General features: G+C 55.8%; 3 protein-coding genes across 3 annotated transcripts; 1 reads left to right on the top strand and 2 right to left on the bottom strand.

Moving 5' to 3' along the window:
• Positions 1-353: 353 nt before the first annotated feature.
• Positions 354-3490, top strand: CDEST_01091 (Putative Rab-GAP-TBC domain-containing protein). Its single transcript, XM_062917250.1, has 6 exons — positions 354-574; positions 643-760; positions 825-986; positions 1048-1580; positions 1639-1781; positions 1833-3490. The coding sequence occupies exons 1-6, from the start codon at positions 552-554 to the stop codon at positions 3086-3088; spliced, it is 2235 nt and encodes a 744-aa protein (XP_062773301.1). The 5' UTR covers positions 354-551; the 3' UTR covers positions 3089-3490.
• Positions 3491-6187: 2697 nt separating this feature from the next.
• CDEST_01090 (uncharacterized protein) lies at positions 6188-11795 on the bottom strand. The gene is made up of 3 exons (XM_062917249.1): positions 8207-11795; positions 7225-8142; positions 6188-7155 (listed from the first exon to the last, which is right to left on the bottom strand). The coding sequence occupies exons 1-3, from the start codon at positions 8535-8537 to the stop codon at positions 7076-7078; spliced, it is 1329 nt and encodes a 442-aa protein (XP_062773300.1). The 5' UTR covers positions 8538-11795; the 3' UTR covers positions 6188-7075.
• A 7-nt stretch (positions 11796-11802) lies between these two features.
• Positions 11803-16557, bottom strand: CDEST_01089 (Putative histidine phosphatase superfamily, clade-1). The gene is made up of 4 exons (XM_062917248.1): positions 16034-16557; positions 14970-15654; positions 14771-14882; positions 11803-14490 (listed from the first exon to the last, which is right to left on the bottom strand). Exons 1-4 carry the CDS (start codon positions 16067-16069, stop codon positions 14343-14345), a joined length of 981 nt encoding a protein of 326 aa, XP_062773299.1. The 5' UTR covers positions 16070-16557; the 3' UTR covers positions 11803-14342.
• Between the last annotated feature and the right edge of the window lie 65 nt (positions 16558-16622).

The raw sequence follows: 16622 nt of genomic DNA, 5'->3' as shown, positions 1-16622 counted from the left end.
GGAGATCGGAGGCTTGTAGCATCAGATTGGTCCCTTTACCTTTCCATCTTATCTAATCCATCTGGTTTTGAACCTTTAAAGTGTATATCGGATCCGTTTCTATTTCTCAAAGTTATGCTTTGCGTGTAGTCTAATATTTGACCTCAGCTCGGCTGTCAAGACACAAGCAAGACACAAGCAATCCGGATGGTGGTCCGGTGCATGTGGGGATGGACTGAGTAAGTGGACAATGTCGGTGCCGGGCCCCGCAATCCCACTTTGGCTGTTTGATCCCTGCATCTTTGCCAACCCCTCCATCGCCTCTGTCTTACCTCATCAAGGGTACGAACCATGATACTTTGGCTTGGCCCAAGCTTCCGCCATCGCCTAGTCCCTCTCCAGCCATCTTCCCACGAACCACATCCCAGACCATCACCAATCTGATCCTGTCGTGTTGCGTGTAGCTCGCTTTCCGCCTTGAAGCTTCCATCTGGGATCTGGGATGTCGGGTCTGTCGTTTCTGTACCTCTGCTGTCCATAGGTTTCCCCAACCGAGGCCCTTTAGTTGCACGATGAGAGCCCTCGATGACGCCCAGTAAGTGCTGTACGCATCGCATTATCGCGAGTTCTGACATCATGCTCACCGACTAACCCAACCCACAGATCGAGATGGGCCGAGACACTGAAGAATGCCGGGAATTTTCCCGAGCTGCAACATGCCGTCAGGTACAACGGACCTCTGAGCCCATGCATCACAGGCCTCAGGTCGGTGTGCTGGAAGGTCAGTTGTGAAGGCGACGTGGTTGGCGTTATGTGAACCGCGCGGGCTGACTTCCACTCCTTAGGCTTTCCTGCTGCTGCAAGATGTTGAGCCTTCAGACTGGTCACGCCAAGTCTCGGAGCTGCGCAGTTTCTACTCCCAACGACAGGACCATTTCCTTAAGTTCATCAAGCACCCCGAGGAGCTGGCCAAGGTGGCCGTCGACCCGTTGACCGACGACCCTGAGGTCCGTAAGATGGCGTGTTCCCCTGTTCTGTTGACTTCGTCGAGCTCACATCATGCCGCAGTCACCGTGGAACACTGTGCGGCAAGACGAGATTATCAGGGCGGAAATCGCGCAGGACGTTCGTCGCCTGCCTGATGAACCCTTCTACCACGAGGAGCGGACCCAGACACTCATCATCGATGCGCTGTTTGTTTACTGCAAGCTGCACCCCAACAGCGGCGGCTACCGCCAGGGCATGCACGAGCTCCTGGCGCCTATGGCATATGTTATCAACCAGGACGCGCTCGACCGTGAGGCCATTGCTGCCAGCGGCCAGCCGGCCGATGAAACAATGCTTGGCATGCTCGACTCTTCATTTATTGAACACGACACATTTGCCTTGTTTTCCAAGATTATGGAGAAGGCCAAGTCGTTTTACGAAGTCAAAGACTCCATCTCCAAGGCGGCCTTGGCGTCCGCTTCCCGAGATCGCGTAGAATCGTCGGCCATTGTCGAAAAGAGCAAGTACATCCACGAGGTGTGCTTGGCCAAGGTCGACCCCGAGCTCGCCAACCATCTAAAAGACATTGAGATCTTACCGCAAATATTCCTCATGTAAGACACAACACAGTCAATGCGTGTGCGCTCGACCGGGACTGACAGGGTGCTCTAGTCGTTGGATTCGCCTTCTGTTCGGTCGCGAATTTCCATTTGACGAGATGCTTGTGCTTTGGGATACCATATTTGCTGTCGATCCGTCTCTAAGCTTGATAGATCTGATCTGTGTTGCCATGCTTCTGAGGATTCGTTGGAGTCGTAAGTTGTGGAATGCCAAGTTGCCCCTAGACGCAAGCTGACACGCCGCAGTGCTCGAGGCGGACTACTCCGTGTGCTTGCAGTTGCTTCTTAAGTATCCCGCACCAGAAGCTCCCCATGGGCCTCACACATTCGTAGACGACGCTGTATATCTGAGAACACATCTTAACGTCTCGGGGGGCGTTTCGCTCCTCTTGAAATATACAGGAAAGATGCCGAGCACAACGCAATCTGCGAGTAGTTCGCGGCCCACGACGCCGATGGGCCAGGCGTTTTCGTCCTTCAGGAACCGGACCAAAGGCGGCCACTCGCCAATCCCCTCGGCAAGCAGGTTCATCCAGCAGCAGGGCGGGGTGGAAGCTCTGTTTCAGGGCGCTGCGAAAAGCGTGCTCGAGCGGGGCGAGAAGCTCGGTATCAACCAGGCCGTACGTGACGCCATGGGCGACATCAAGAGAAACATGCAAGGCCTGAACGAAGTGCGCTATACGCCTCGAACGGCGAGACAGCTGCTGGGCGACGACTCGGCCACCCAAGCCATTGCCGCGCTGGAGCAACGGAATAGGCTGTTGGCGAACATGCTGGACGAGACGGTAACAAGCCTCCGGTCTCTGGCCACTTCCAACCTCGACGACAAGGTCAAGACGCTGGAGCTCGTCGAGGTGGCAGCAGCCAAGGTCCAGTTCGTGAAGGTGTACCTAGAAGACCCAACGATGGAGGTCCCGGAGCTCGAGGGCTTCACCAGCCCCCCGCCCGAGGAGTCCAGAGGAGAAAACTCGATGGACGTAGAGCCAGGCGGCAAAGCGGCCGCTGAGGCCGCTGCTGCCGCCGAAAACGTGGCCGGTGCCATCACAACGCTGTCCTTGGCAGATCCCGGGAAAACCAAAACGCCGCCGGCCTCGACATCACCCCTCCCCGAGCCTATGGATACCGCGCAGGACGCACCCGCAGCCAAACCTTCTGAGCACCCGTCGGCGTCGGTATCAAGCCCAATTTCCGGGAACCATGCGGCCAAGTCACAAGAGCGGCCCCAACCGCCGATCCCGACGCGGTCAACGCTCGCCCAGTCGTCCTTCTCGTGGATGCTCGAGCCGGACCAATCGCCGCACACGGCATCGCCGCCGCAGCTGCCGAAGTCGAGCTCCGGAGGGGCACACCGAAAGAAACCCTCGGGGAACATCAGTAGGGAGCGCAACGCCTTTCTCTTTGGCGAAGTCGTCGCTGATGCCGACGACCAGGCCAAGCCGATCAAGTCGGACGACATCTTTGGGCTGCAACCCATAGAGAAGCCAAAGTCCCCATTCGCATGACCGTTACGAAGAACACGTTTAGAGAGAGATGACGATGACGAAGATGACTCGAGAAGCTGGAGAATCCGGCAGCATGACGATTGCGAGGCTTGCTAGGTAGAGCAGAATTGGTGGGGCGTGTCCATAGACGGGAGAGGGAGATCCAGGTTTGTCGAGGCAATACAGACAGACGTACATACTTGCCTAGCGAGGACCAAGTATGTGGACTTCAAGGGGAGCCTCTGTGATTCGGTGATGATGCCGAGGTACCGTCATTCGTCGAGGATGGGGGAGGCGTCAGGTGTCTGTGACATGGGTCCCGGCTTCAATTGACTGTGGATCGCCTCCTCATCCGGCCGCCCCCCGCGCCAGTATCTGTGTATGGTGAGTGCAGAGTGCAGACATGCATGGATGGGCCAACACGTCGACGAGGATGATCCTCTTGGTCTAATTTTGTTGGAGACAACTGCGCTAAGGAAAATCAATCCTCGGTTGGCTCTGAAGTTCTTCAAACGTGTGTTGGACGGACGCTCCACCAACTCGGAGCCAGCTAACCGCAGCTAGTCGACCGAACTCATCACAACGTCTGTTCTCTGCTTCCAACAACCATCAGGAGGGCCAGGAAAGCATCCAACCGACCCATCGTCGTCCCCACTCATCACAACTTGGCTAACGCATAATCCGCAATTGCCCCGGACGCTTCGCTTCGCTTCGCGCTGCTTTACGACCCTGTCGCCAGCCAAGATGTCTCTATAGTTTTCACAGTCGCTGCCCGCGCGCAAAAGAACTTTCGGAAGACGGGTCGTGACGTCGGCCCACCTGAGGGCCCCCCGGAACGAAGCCGAACGTCCAACGGTCTCGTCTCTCCGACCCTCGAAGAAAACGAAAGAAGGGGGGGGTGTACGTATGATTAGCAGCTCTAAAGTGGCCCCGACGGTTTGTCGACGACACACATACATACCCAACGCCGCCAGAAGCGCATCCGACGGCTTGGCATCCGTGGCTTCTTTGAGAAGGCTTCCACGCCCGATTCTCCTCCTAGACGATCGACCGCGCATGCGAACGACAACGCCAACGTGCGACCAAGCCACTCTCATCTCACCGAACATGCAGAGATGAGAGGCAGGACCCCTTTCTACAGCGTCCCCCAAACCTGTCTTCGCCCTTGTAACCACGCACTGTCGAAGGGTCGCTCGAGAATCCGCAGCCCTGTCGTTGAAGGGGTGGGGGGGTTTGCTTGTCGAAGCTTGGGAGAAGAGGAGGGTGGTGATAGAGCGAAGACTTGGAGGGGAGGGAGGGATGTGATGTTTGCTTGCTTGCTGTACCTTGCTGGACCCATGTAGGCGTGTGCATGTTGCGTGGTGATTGTTGCCTCTCCCGTCGCCGGGCTCATTGTATGCCCTCCCTTTCTTGACTTGTGCTTATTTTTGAACGAGGTCGCGTGGTGATACAGAGACGCGCCGTTGGGATTGGGTCGAGGGATGTCTTCATAGTCTGATGCAACAATCTCCAGCCCCCAGCCCCAGTCACACACCGAAAGGGGTGTGTGGTGCAAAAAAGGAGAAGAAATGTTTGGCGGGGGCACACTGACATACCCCGTTGAATGGATTGATGGCCCTAGATATGTTGATAGCCGGTCTGCCTGCTCTCCCTCTTCGTGTTATCCAGAAGTAGCTGGGCTTGGTGGATATGGGGCGAGGAAAGAGCTTGGCTGCTGGTGAAGATGGTGGTCTGCTGCATGTTTGCTTCAGCTGGCCCCCTCCCCTTCTTACCATCGGCAAAACGTGTCTCTTCGTTGACCCTGACCTCTTTCGTAACTTATCTCGCCAGCACGACACGCCACCAACGGTACACGATGGGTCCGATAGTCCGGTTCATGGCCTGCCGGGGTGTGAGTTTGCGTCAGGTCTGACGAGGGGCCCATCATCGCACCCATCCCTGATCTCTCCCACGTTCGCGCAGATTCTTCATCACCGCCACCCACCGCAACCGATCCACCTCAGCCCCAGACTCCCAGTTGTTGACGACAATGGAACAACACAACGGGTCTTGCGTTCCTGCGTCGAGAAAACAACGTGTTGACGACGTACCCTGAGAAAGGCAACCCTCCCCTCCCCCTTTACAACCACTCAGCTGCCATAGAATCGTCAAAGATCGCAGCCCCAAACCTCACGGTCTCGAGCCCTCACATCATACTTTGTGCGCAGCGGCAACCCGTGGACGCCTGGTGGATGCCTCACCAAACCCGACCTGACCGCCATCATGTTAGTTCGGTCGAGAAAATAAAAAGACCACAAACATGAACCCATCCTGCTAAAAAGGCACAAACACACACACACACACACGCCGCTGCTTCCAGCAGAATCAAACCCACCCAGTTTTCAATATATTCCTCATACGGCCGGCATCAGACGAGCCCACCCAAAAACAGTCCATGAATCTTCCATCCCCCTCCACCCTTCCCTTCTTGCAGGATCTCTCTCCATGGACACGCGAGGTAGACAGACAATGGGGAAACCACCAACAGACGCAAGGGCAAACACGCGCCTCAACAGACGTCAACAACGTCCCATGTTTGTCCTCTCATCTCGCTCTCTCTTCATCTCTCTCTCCCTCCCAGGTTTCTTGCCAAGTCACAAGGCTGCTTCTCCCCTCCGTCTCACTTGCTTGAGACGAGAACAATGGTCCCAACTGTCGTCGAGACAAAGCACCAAGAAACAAAGGAAGAAAGAAAAACAGCGAGGGAGCCGCCAGTCTCCTGCCTGTCTGTCCTACCCTCGAGTCCCAAGCAAGTGGTCCTCCCCTCCCCCTTGACCACAAGATCCGATGATTCGGCGTTCGCCCGTGGCGGTAACGATGCCCATCACCAGGAGAGGCAAACTTTTCTTTGGACCCGGAACCCAGTCCGTCCAGATCGGGCTGCCACTGCATACTTTCATCTTGAGTGACTGTGTCTCGATTTGCTGCTGACTACTTCTGCGCCATGCGTTCAATAGCTTAATTACGTACATTTCTTTGCATAGGAGCATCGTAGTCTCCCCCTCCGTCACCAAACCACAATCATCATCGCCCTCGTCCCTCCTGTCAACCCCCACCTTATTCATCTCATGACAAGATAACAATCATACATATCAAGGTCCCTGCAAGCCCCCTTAAGACGAAATGATGGAGAATGGAGGGATGAAAAGTATATTATTGGTCGTGGTTGACTGCAGATCTCACCCACCACCACCCACCCTACACGCCCAAGCCCCCGTTGGTATCTTCCTTTCCTGTCCCTTCACCCCCATCAATTTGTCCTGAAAACAAAGAAGGGTCAACTCCTAATTCACCACGTCCTTGTCCCATTCCCATGTCCTGTAATTTCCAAATATCATCCCAATTCGTAGTGAACCTGTTCCAGAAAGCGTGCCCTACTGCTTCCCTCCCTGATGCAAGGGGGTGCTTAGAGGAAGAGAACTGAAAAATGAGTGAAGCGTAGGTAACAAAGAGAAAGATAGAAACGAAAAAAAACCGAAGAGAAAAAAAACCCGAATGATTCTTCCAAAACCGGTTCGCCCCTTTGTTGCTTTGTTTGTGCCGAGACTGTGTTTGTCCACCCTTCTGGACTCCCTCCACACCCATGTCTGATAACTCCACGTAAAAACATATTGTCTTGATCATCGTACATCAGCGATTTTTAAACACACCATGGTGCTCGCCATCATCCCTCTCTTTTTCTCTCTCTTTCTTGTGAGACTGCTCGTATGTTTTTGCTTCTGCCACACAACGGAGAAGAGAAAAATAAGCAAAACTCCATTGATTTTTTGTATATTCCTGTTTTTGGACGGATATCCCTGTCGACTGGCGCCTTGGGAATGTAGCGTAACTGTATAATCTCCCCCCACGGACGACGTGGAGAAAATGGGAAGATGAAGATGCAAATGAAAAGGTTGGATATCATGAGGAGAAGTGAATCAAAGGATGAAGACGGTGACGAATATCCGCCCAAGGCAGAAAGGGGAAGGATCAGAGACGGCTGTTCTGGATGGCCCGTCTCCTCTTTTTCCGTGCTTCGGCGGCGTCGAGCTGGGCTTGTCTTGCAAGGCCTGGGGACATGTTAGCCATTGATCACGTCGTTTCTACTCGGACTTCAACGCCGAGGCGAGGATGCTCACCCAGCGTCTCGTACTGCCTCTTGTGCTCCTCGGAAACCCACGCGTAGGTAATGGCGCGCTCGGGGTGCATGCCCAACAACCCGATCGAGTTGTTCATCTTCTTCCCCTGCTCGCGCACGTCACACTGGAACGTTTTGGGGTTGTCGTCCTCGTCAAAGACCAAGAGATTGTTCGGGTCTGTGGCTGGGATCTGCTTGTTCTTGCGGTAGTAGACGCCCTGCAGTCCCTGCGGGCCACGCTTATGTCCCTTTGCAGCGTCCTCGGGAAATACGGAGGCGTACTTGGCTTCGACCTCCTTCCATGAGAGGTGGTGGTCGACGCGGAAGTAGTCGATGAAGTCGACCTGTTGGATCGTGTACTTCACGTTGCATCGGGACCCCGTGGGCGACCGGCGAGGCCGGCGGGAGGGGCTGCAGGCCCCGCTGGAGGTGCGGAGGGCGGTCACTGGTAACCTGTGCTGGAGGCGGCGGGGCGGGGAAAGGGGGTGAGAGTGGTGAGCATGAGAGTGGGAGTGATGATGGTGGTGATGGTGGTGGGAGGCACCGAGGGTCGGGGAGGGAAGGGCGTCCGGGTATGCCATTGGGGGCATTGGGGGCAGCGGGATTCGGTAGGCTGGGGGCGAGGAGAGGTCGATCCGGGGTTCCGTGAAGGACGAAGTGCCGACGGAGTCGATGCTGTTTCGCCGCAGTCCCGTGCCCGAGATGGAAGAGGAGGAGGACGGGGGCAGGAAGCTCGGGCTGGAGGTGAAGTCGGACTCGAGGGGCCGGAGGTCCAGGTCGCGAAGACGCGGCAGCGTGATCATGGGTGCCGTGCCATTGCCGCCATCCTTGGAGAAGGACAGTTGGGTGTTGACGGAAGGGAGGTCTGGTGACCTAGGTTCAGGCGAGGAGAATTGAGAGTTGGTTGACCTCGTCATGCCTGGAACAGGGCGTCAGCTTCCGTGTTCGTCTTCATTAAACGATTTCTGCAAAGTCTGTCCTACCGTCTGACTTGATCGAGGTGAAGCTCTGGGTGGGGGAAGGGAAGGTGGGCGACTTGATGTTGAAGGAGGCCATGGAGGCGAGCGTAGTGGCCACCTCAACCTCGTGCCGCTGGCCGGGCCTTGTGTCGTTGCTGCTGCTGATGTTGCTCCTGCTGCTGCCTCGGGCGTCGACTTCCATCCTGTCGTCAAAAGTGAATGATGAGAGGCTGGGGAGCACCCTCGGCACCTCGTCGTCGCGGCCCTGGTGGTATCTCATAGGCGGAGGAGTCTGGTCCATGACGTGTTGTTGTTGTTGTTGTTGCTGTTGTTGTTCTTGCAAGCTGACGAACATGGTGCCAAATGTTGTAGTTGGAGTTTATAAAGACGGTCAGAAGAAAAAAAGGCGTCTGGTGAATTTGGAACGTGCTCCAAACAAGAAAGGACGAAAATGTTGGCCCTGCACCTTGGGGGAGGGGAGAGAATATCCTTCTTCTGTCGTTGAAGAATCGCTGATGAGGACTGATCTGAAAGCAGGAGGGGGCGAAGACAAGAGGCGTGTGTAGGTTGATTGGGGAATGAAGAGAAACAAGACGAGTCATCGACAACGGGTCAGACCCTGGTTATCAAGTCCCCCGTGTCCGCGATGGATCTCTGTCTCTGTTATAAGTCTTTTTTCTGTCCTTCTCTCCTTCTTTATTTCTGCGTGGCCTGTCTGGCTGTACGACAACACGGTTGGGAAAGAAACGAGCCGGGACCCTGGTTCAGGACGGGGGTGTCCGAAAGTCGAGGAAGAGAGTGTGTGAGGAAGAAAAGCTGACCAGGTTGATGTCTACAGCTCCAACCCAGGTCGCCCCATGGCCAGGGAGATCGGGCTCCGCCTGGAGGCATTCTGACAGCGAAAAGCCGTTTCTTATTTTTCTTCGGTACCAGGGAAGGCAATGTGCAGACGCAGCCAAATGTGTATACCTTATGCTGGTATGTACCTCCTGCAGGTCGCCCAATTCTGTCAGGCCTGGGCTGGCGCTGGTCTGCCCCTCCTCCAGGGTCATGATCCTGGTTCGTCATCTGGGGGAGAGACCTTTGAAGGATGCGTGCTCTCACTCTCTATCTCTCTCTCTCTCCGATTGTGAAAATACGTATCTCCTTACGAGAAAACCACACACACCACACCCACACACACCCACACACATCTGCGAATACTTCGCGCCACCGCTTATGAATGGGATATGCAGCAAACAAGGTCGTGGCCTGTTTGGGAATGACGGGGATGGGGCCTAGGCATGCGAGACGGATGGCAGGAAAGAAGTGTAAGACGGGGGGAGGGAAGCGTGAGGCGCGAGGCATCGAAGGAGAGGCGCCCGCAAGTCGCAAGGGAGAGAGAAAGGTGGTGCAGAGCGAGTTGTTCCCGAATTCCCAGTCGAAATGAAGGCAGTCCAATAGTCGAAACGACAGTGCATAGGCAGAGTAATGAAGGACAGTGCCTGTGTGAGAATGGAAAAGGTGAGTATGAGTATGTGGTGGGTGCAGGTGGTATTCGGGACCTGCTGCACAGTCGATATTCTCCTCCGAGGCCGCTAGTCTTAGATCGTAGCTGCGCGTCACAGCTGGTGCGTGAGGTCGTGGTCGCCCGGGGCCAAGATTCGAGTCCCACTGTCTTCCGGACGTAGCAGAGACGAATAACGAAGTACTGTTATCCATACCCGCGCGAACTTGATCGGGATACTGGAGGTGTGGGTATAATGTGGAGATGGACGCCGCACCTATCCACCCACCCACCCACACACACGTTGTGAGACCGAGAGAGAGAGAGAGTGAATGTCAGCGTCAGTGTCGGAGTGAGGTGAGTGAGCGAGCGAGCGAGCGAGTGGTGAGTGGTGAGAGCTTGAAAGCCTGAGAGCCTAACAAAAGAGCTTGAGAGTAGGGCATGGCCAGGCATATAGCATGACATGTCATATCTGCTTTGCTTCGTACAACCCTGAATGAGCCTCGTTTGCTGTTGGGTCAACATGAGATTACGATTGGATCACCTCAGGGGTGGTCGACGCCCCCAAGCTCAACTCGAAGATGATGGTCAGGGCCCGGTTGGAGCATTCTTTCGTCCCGAGATTCTGGAAACCGTAATAATAGCTGCCCCTGGCCCCATTCCCTCCTACCTCCTCCTCCGCCTGTGACAAACTGGGCAATAATGTTTGCCCTGATTGTTGTGGTGGACAGTCGCCATTCTCATCGCCGTTTCGTAAAGGGCATAACTGGCCCTGTCATCCCCGCCGCGTCTTCTCCTATGTGTTTGCGGCGGCGTGGTTGACGGTCTACGGCGGCAATGCCTCAACGTCTCGAGTCAAAGTCGGTGTGATTGATTATGCGATGCATAACGGCCAGAACGGACATCCCTTCTGGGTCTTGCGCTTCAACCCGCAGAGACATATGTACACACACGCACATATACCCGTCTCAAATCTCGCAGGAAAATCCCCTTGTAACATCTCAGGTTATTGTCTGAGATGCATTTCTGATTTGAGAGAGAAAGACACATCGGTACCCGCTGATGAGATGGGAGGACACACTAAGGGGGGATCGATCAATGGCCGCCGATATATGGCCACGCGGTAGTCGTCGAGTGCAGCCGCCCTACCGCCGCCGTCCAGGGTCTGGGAAGACGGTTTGTGGGGCCGCCGTGTCTAGCACCACCCGTTCACACTGCTTGCGGGCTGGTGGGGACCGCCTGACGAGGGGGGTTGCCAGAGCCTGCCTGGTTGGATAGAGAGACAGGGAGAGGGGGAGAGAGCGAGAAAGGTCGAGAGGTTGGCAAGGTTGAGTACGGTTAGGTTGGCGTTGACCAAGGGGGGGGTGGGCGAGATGAGAAAGCGGGAGAGATAGGGTGTGTCAGTATCGAAAGCGGTCTTACCGCCCAGATGAGCGCATCTGGGTCTTTAACCATGATTCGAGGCGGTGGGAATAAGAAACGCCTCGCCGCCAAAGATTTCGATGGCCAAATGGCGGTTGGGCTGACGAAGAGAGAGAGTCTATCTAAACGGGGAGGGGAAGGGTCTTGGTGCTTGGTGGAGAAGCCGTCGCGACCCGGACTTCTCGCACAACCTGTGCATCCGCATAATGCCACAACGGTTATCTTGTATTGCCATGGAAGCTCGTCCAAGCCGCCATTCGTCTCGTTTGCGAACCTGCCGCCGGTCGGATTAGCCAGCGTCTGGACAAGTCTGGCCAAGCAACGTCCACTCCAGGTTTCTTATTCCACGACCAGAGATTCGAGAGGTACACTACCTATTCCCTGTCTCGTCTTCAACCATCTTGTCAGATTCAGGGATCATCCTCCCTTTGTTGAAGCCACGCGACGATGCCTGGCCGACTTGGAGACGCAGGGGGTATTCGCCACGATGTAGTATGGCGTTGCTTTTTTTCCTTCTTCTTCTTCTTCTTCTTCTTATCCTCGTCGCCTTCTCTCTTCTCAGTTGCCATTACCACGCAACCGCTCTGACGAACTTGCGGCCGAACCAGGCAGAATCGTCATGGCCGAGTCGTCACGGGCAGCACAAAACCTTTGAGCCCCAGCCGATCCATTTCGGGCCCTGGTAATTGCTTGGGTCTCTTTGGACCCCCCCTCCGCCTCACAACAGCTCTGTCTTGTTGGCATGCCGCCTGCTGTTGTTGTTGCCGCAAACCCTTGATAGCCGCCTGCCATTGATCGTTTGGAGGCATTTCCTGCGATTCAAATAGCACAGCGCGTCACACCCTATTGCAGGAGGTCGTCTGTGATGGTTTCTCCTTCTTTGATCAGTCCTGACAATTGGGTGCTTGCCGATTGTTTGGCTACGTTCGTGGCATCCCAAGTTCAGTGCATTGACGCCAATTGTTTGCTGAAAGCGGACAGAGATTTCAGGTTGACGGGATGAAGGCACGCGCGAGATGGGTTTTGCCGATGCTATCGCCCTCCGCTTCGTGTGAGCTGAAGCTGAAGGCGAGTTATTTCGAGCCTTCTACCGGCCTTCTTCGCACACGGCCGAAAGCCTCTGAGGATTTCCCGATTTCGCTTTCTGCAGGTTGCCCGTGCTAGACCGGCGCCTGTGTTGTTGGCAATACTACCACCTCAAACCAATTGCCCTGCGTACGTGTGGCCACCCGTTGTTATTGCTTTTCTTCTTCTTTCTCTGTCTCTCTCTCTATCTCTTTTCCGTTTCCTTTTGGAGCCCAGCCATCGATCTCGTCGAATCAATGGCCCGCGTCCAAGATCCGAAACAGACAAGCTCTCCCGGTTGGGTTGGTACCGTGATCGACTCAAGCATACCGCCCGATTAAGAAACCATCTTTGGTTAGCCATCGCCTGCCGCCTTGTCGTGCCTTGGAGGCTGTATGTTGTTGTCGCCAGGTGTCAAGCGCGTCACCCATCCACCCTCTTCTGCAGCTGGACGAAGGCTGTACTTTCCTTTCTTTGCGACAGGCACATGCGTGCTAGTCAGTGCTGCCATCCCCAGTCGTACACATGTCTAGGCAGACGCTGCAGACCTGGCCCATGGTAGAGCCTCTCATAAGAAGAACGGTGAGCCCTTTCCGACCCTCCCATTTCCTTCCAACGCATGGCTGCCTTCGTCCACCGCTCTTTTGACATGGACGAGATGATCATGAGCTCCCGTGGGCTGCAGCTTGGCGAATCGTTGGTGTTGGGGAATTAGGGAGCGGCGAGCGGCGAGCTGCCATGGCCACTGGCAACACGCCCCGTGTAAGATTCGCGCTTTCAACAGGAACGTTCCTGTTTGAGCAGCTGAGTCAAATAATGCGAGCCTACACCGCTAGGGAGGCCAACTTGGAGACAAATATCCGAACATGATGCTAGGGTCTCGGCAAAGACACCAGATGGACGATTCGGAAGACGCATTGCAAGACGCATCCGGCACCGATCGGTCCCCACGTCGCCGCTAGATCAAAGGCTTCTAGGGGAATGGTCGTTCAAAGCCAAGCGCGAGAATCGAACGTCGAGCCCGCCGTGCAAGGAATGGGGAGAGTTTGTCACTTGCTATTGTCGACTCCCTAGAAGGCCGAACCCATTTCTGACTTGGTGCGTGTCCCGCCTTGGGTCCGGACGGGGCTGGCTGCTCTGTAGTGTACGAATACATAGACAGGCCCACGGCATGGTATGCCAAGCTAGCTTTTTCTTCAGCAAAGCGTCGCACAGATCTGACCCTTGTTTCGTTATTACCCATTGTTCCGAATGAGAAATATCCACTTTCTGTGGCTCTAAACAGGGACCCGGCAACGATCGAGGCTGAGGAGTCTGGAGGAGGAGGTGGCAGCGGGTGCGGATAAAGGACGCGGGCCCGGGTTGTTGAGCTGCTGCACTGTGATAAGCAACATCAGCCGATGTTTGAGGATTCGTCAATGAGCTCCCCTCCCTCCCCCCTTCACAGTCCTTGCGGAAGCCAAGCCATCAAAGGGATCGAGCCAGGAAGAAAAGCGGCAGCGGGCCAAGCGAGGCGAGACGCGAGATGCAAGCACGTCAATCTTCTTGCATGTGCTCATGACACAAGATAGACACTGAGCGCCAGCAGATTTGCCTTTGCGAGATTAGGGTTCTTCAGCTGAAGGAGCCAATCCGGATGGGCAACAATCCGGCGGCGAAAGCGCGGGACTGGACGTGATGGGCCACGTCCAGTCGTCCCTGGGCCGTCTGTCCTATCGAGCGGTGTTGAAGGCATTCAATAGAGAGCGACGGGTGAGAGCTTCGAATACGGAGCGATGAAATGGTGTGGCAGCTGTGAGATGAAATCGACAGGGGGGGTTCTGTCATGGATTCGGGGCTAGCCGCTGTAGTGACTGGCTCGCAGATTCTATCCTACCCTGGCCGCGCCAGAGACATGCAGATGATGCATCCCGCAGCAGCTAGGCAAGTCTATCCGGCATTAGCTGCCATCGGTGTATCGGCCGCAAGGACACACGCACACGCACAGGTGGTGCGGATCGGTCTCCATGCTCTGGGCCCAGGTCGGAGAAAGCAGGACTTGTCGCAGCCCCCAAAAAGCCGCTTGACCCTTGGACCTTGGTCCCTTTGAGCGTCCCGTCGAAGGAATTGACCTCTTGGGAATGAGAGAGGGGGAAAAAGAAAACGCAAATGACGAAGGGCCGCCGCCCGGCCAATGAAGCCGTCGTCCTAGAGGCGATGATGACCTGCAGCTCTGTGGGGAGACACCTTGTCGGGTTTCACTTTTCCTTCCACCACCACGCCGAGTGCCAGTCCGGCGTCGACCTGAGGCGATGATTTCTCGGCCGTGGAAAAGGACTCATCTCCCGAAAATCTCCTGTCGATTGGTTTGGTGTGTCAGCTTCCTTCCGTATACAGCTGTCGCGACCCTCTCGGGCGGCGGCGGTGGTGGTGCGAGTGGGAAAAAGAAAAGGGAGGAGAAGGGGGGGAATAGCAGGTGGGAGGACCCGTTGGCGGCAAGGGTGATGGAGGTCCAGCCGAGGAACCACCACACAACACACGCCCCCCTTCCCCCATCGGCGTATAGGGACGGTACTGTATGAAGTGCAAAAAGCAGGAATCAGAGCGCGCGGGTGAGAGCGGGAATTCCATCTTACCATCCCCTCTCTTCTCCTCCGCTCAAAAAGCTGCAGTCGCTGTTGAGCTCGCATACCCACCCTCCTCCAACTCCCCTCCCGTTTCTCCATGAGCGGGTTTCCGAATCCGGTCCTGTTGATCCCCGTTGTCAATTGCTGCTGCTAATCACCAGTCGCCACAAATGATAGTCTGATGATGACGTAGGGATCCGAATCCTACCTGGGGTCGCCGAGGTTTGTGTCCCGGAAGGCGATGGTGCTTTCCTTCGGTACATACTCAATCCGCACGTGAAGGCTCGGAAGTCTTCCGCATCAATGGTCTCGGGCATGACGCCGGTGAGGACTCGCCCAAGGGCGATGATAGAGGCGGCGTGCGAACATAGGACCACGGCGCGTTTGCCCTCGGCGTCGCATTGCTCGATGATGGCTTGTACGCCGGCGGCGACACGGTCGTGCAATTGAGCGATGGTCTCACCGTTGCGAGCGGGAAACACGGCGCTCCGATACGTGTCATTGAGGTGAGGGAACATGGACTTTAGCACGTCGGACGAGGCCGGGGTCGGATGCTCGAACGGGGCGGCGCCATACCATTCGCAAAGGCCATGCTCGGGACGAATGGTGATGGCGTCGGTGTCGGCGTTGCGCCCAACGTCCTGCCCGCGAAGACGGTTGAGGCGTTCCTTCTGGAGGGTGACGAAGGGCGTGATTGTTTGCAGACAGCGGTAGTAGGGGCTGGAATAGACGGCTTCGATTGGAGGCTCAACGGTCAGCAGGTGGGCGCCCAGCTCCTTAGCCTGGTCGACGCCGTGTGCTGTCAACTCCGGGTCTGCGGGGATTCCTGTCGGAGATGGGATGGACGCCGTGTAGCTTCCCGTCGAAGGGTCGACAAGCCAGTTGGACCGGAACTGAGGGGCGCCAAGGGCTGGTGTCAGAGAATGTCATTTTCTTCATCAAACCAACAACGAGCTGCCACAAACGTCGACGGCGGAGCACAACAACAACAACAACAACAACAACAACCCCTGCCATTGGTCCACATTCGAGGACAAATGGGTTTGCTCTGATTTCTTTCCTTCTGTATTGTTTCTTGTGCGTTAAATAGAGAGGACTTGCCCCACACCTTGTAGGGGGTTTTCTTGCACAGCATCGTCGTCGTTCTCTCATCTCACCATCGTCCTCCATCGTGGTCGGAATGTCGGTCTCGGAGATGAAGCCAAATACGACAACAGCCTAGAACGGAACGGGGCGGCAGGGGGTGGGACAGAGGATTGGATGGGGACTCACTCCATGGCGGGCGATGTAAACTACTTCCAGTGACATATTGTTGACGGGCGTAGCGTCGCAACCCTGGCAGAGCGGAAGGGTGCGAGATGGGGTGAAGCGTGACGTGACTGGGACGACGGCCGGGACAGGACAGCAAAAAAAAAAAAAAGATGGGTCGGGCGCTGTCGTGTTCGATTCGAGACGCGTGGTGTGTGTACGTGTGCGGGTGCGGGTGAGCGCGTGTTGTGTTGGTTCCAGGATAAAGTGAGGACTGTGAGACGGGGCGAGGCGAGGGAAGGCAAGGCAAGGCAAGGCAAGGCAGAAAAGCAAAGCAAGGCAAGGTTCGGCGGGTGGTTGTGGATGGTCAGGCCATGCAGTATCCGTGTTCCGTAACGTAGGTAAGGTAGGTAGGTACGGATAGATTGGGGACGGACAGACAGGAAGGATGTGATGAAGGAGGAGAAGAATCGGCTTGGTTGGGTGTGAGAACAGGAAGATGCAGTCAGAGCGAGCAGGCGAAGAAAAGGATGAGGCACAACCCCTGGTTCCTTCGGGTGTCCCTGTCCCTGTGACGGTTGGTTGAAGATGTCGTTCAACTAAGAGTGTCGAG

The sequence above is a fragment of the Colletotrichum destructivum genome, chromosome 1, assembly GCF_034447905.1.
Source record: "Colletotrichum destructivum chromosome 1, complete sequence".
NCBI classification, from domain to species: Eukaryota; Fungi; Ascomycota; class Sordariomycetes; order Glomerellales; family Glomerellaceae; genus Colletotrichum; species Colletotrichum destructivum.
Note: the sequence above shows the minus strand (reverse complement) of the source record. Positions and strands in the feature narration are given on the sequence as shown.

Coding starts and splice junctions, on each gene's coding strand:
- CDEST_01091 (XM_062917250.1), top strand. CDS start 552: ATGAGAGCCCTCGATGACGCCCA. Junction 987..1,047: donor CGTTGACCGACGACCCTGAG/GTCCGTAAGATG, acceptor ATCATGCCGCAG/TCACCGTGGAACACTGTGCG. Junction 1,581..1,638: donor TTACCGCAAATATTCCTCAT/GTAAGACACAAC, acceptor AGGGTGCTCTAG/TCGTTGGATTCGCCTTCTGT.
- CDEST_01090 (XM_062917249.1), bottom strand. CDS start 8,537: ATGTTCGTCAGCTTGCAAGAACAACAACAGCAACAACAACAACAACAA. Junction 8,143..8,206: donor CACCTCGATCAAGTCAGACG/GTAGGACAGACT, acceptor GCCCTGTTCCAG/GCATGACGAGGTCAACCAAC. Junction 7,156..7,224: donor GAGGCAGTACGAGACGCTGG/GTGAGCATCCTC, acceptor ACATGTCCCCAG/GCCTTGCAAGACAAGCCCAG.
- CDEST_01089 (XM_062917248.1), bottom strand. CDS start 16,069: ATGTCACTGGAAGTAGTTTACATCGCCCGCCATGGA. Junction 15,655..16,033: donor TTTACATCGCCCGCCATGGA/GTGAGTCCCCAT, acceptor GGCGCCCCTCAG/TTCCGGTCCAACTGGCTTGT. Junction 14,491..14,770: donor GGAGGAGAAGAGAGGGGATG/GTAAGATGGAAT, acceptor ACCAATCGACAG/GAGATTTTCGGGAGATGAGT.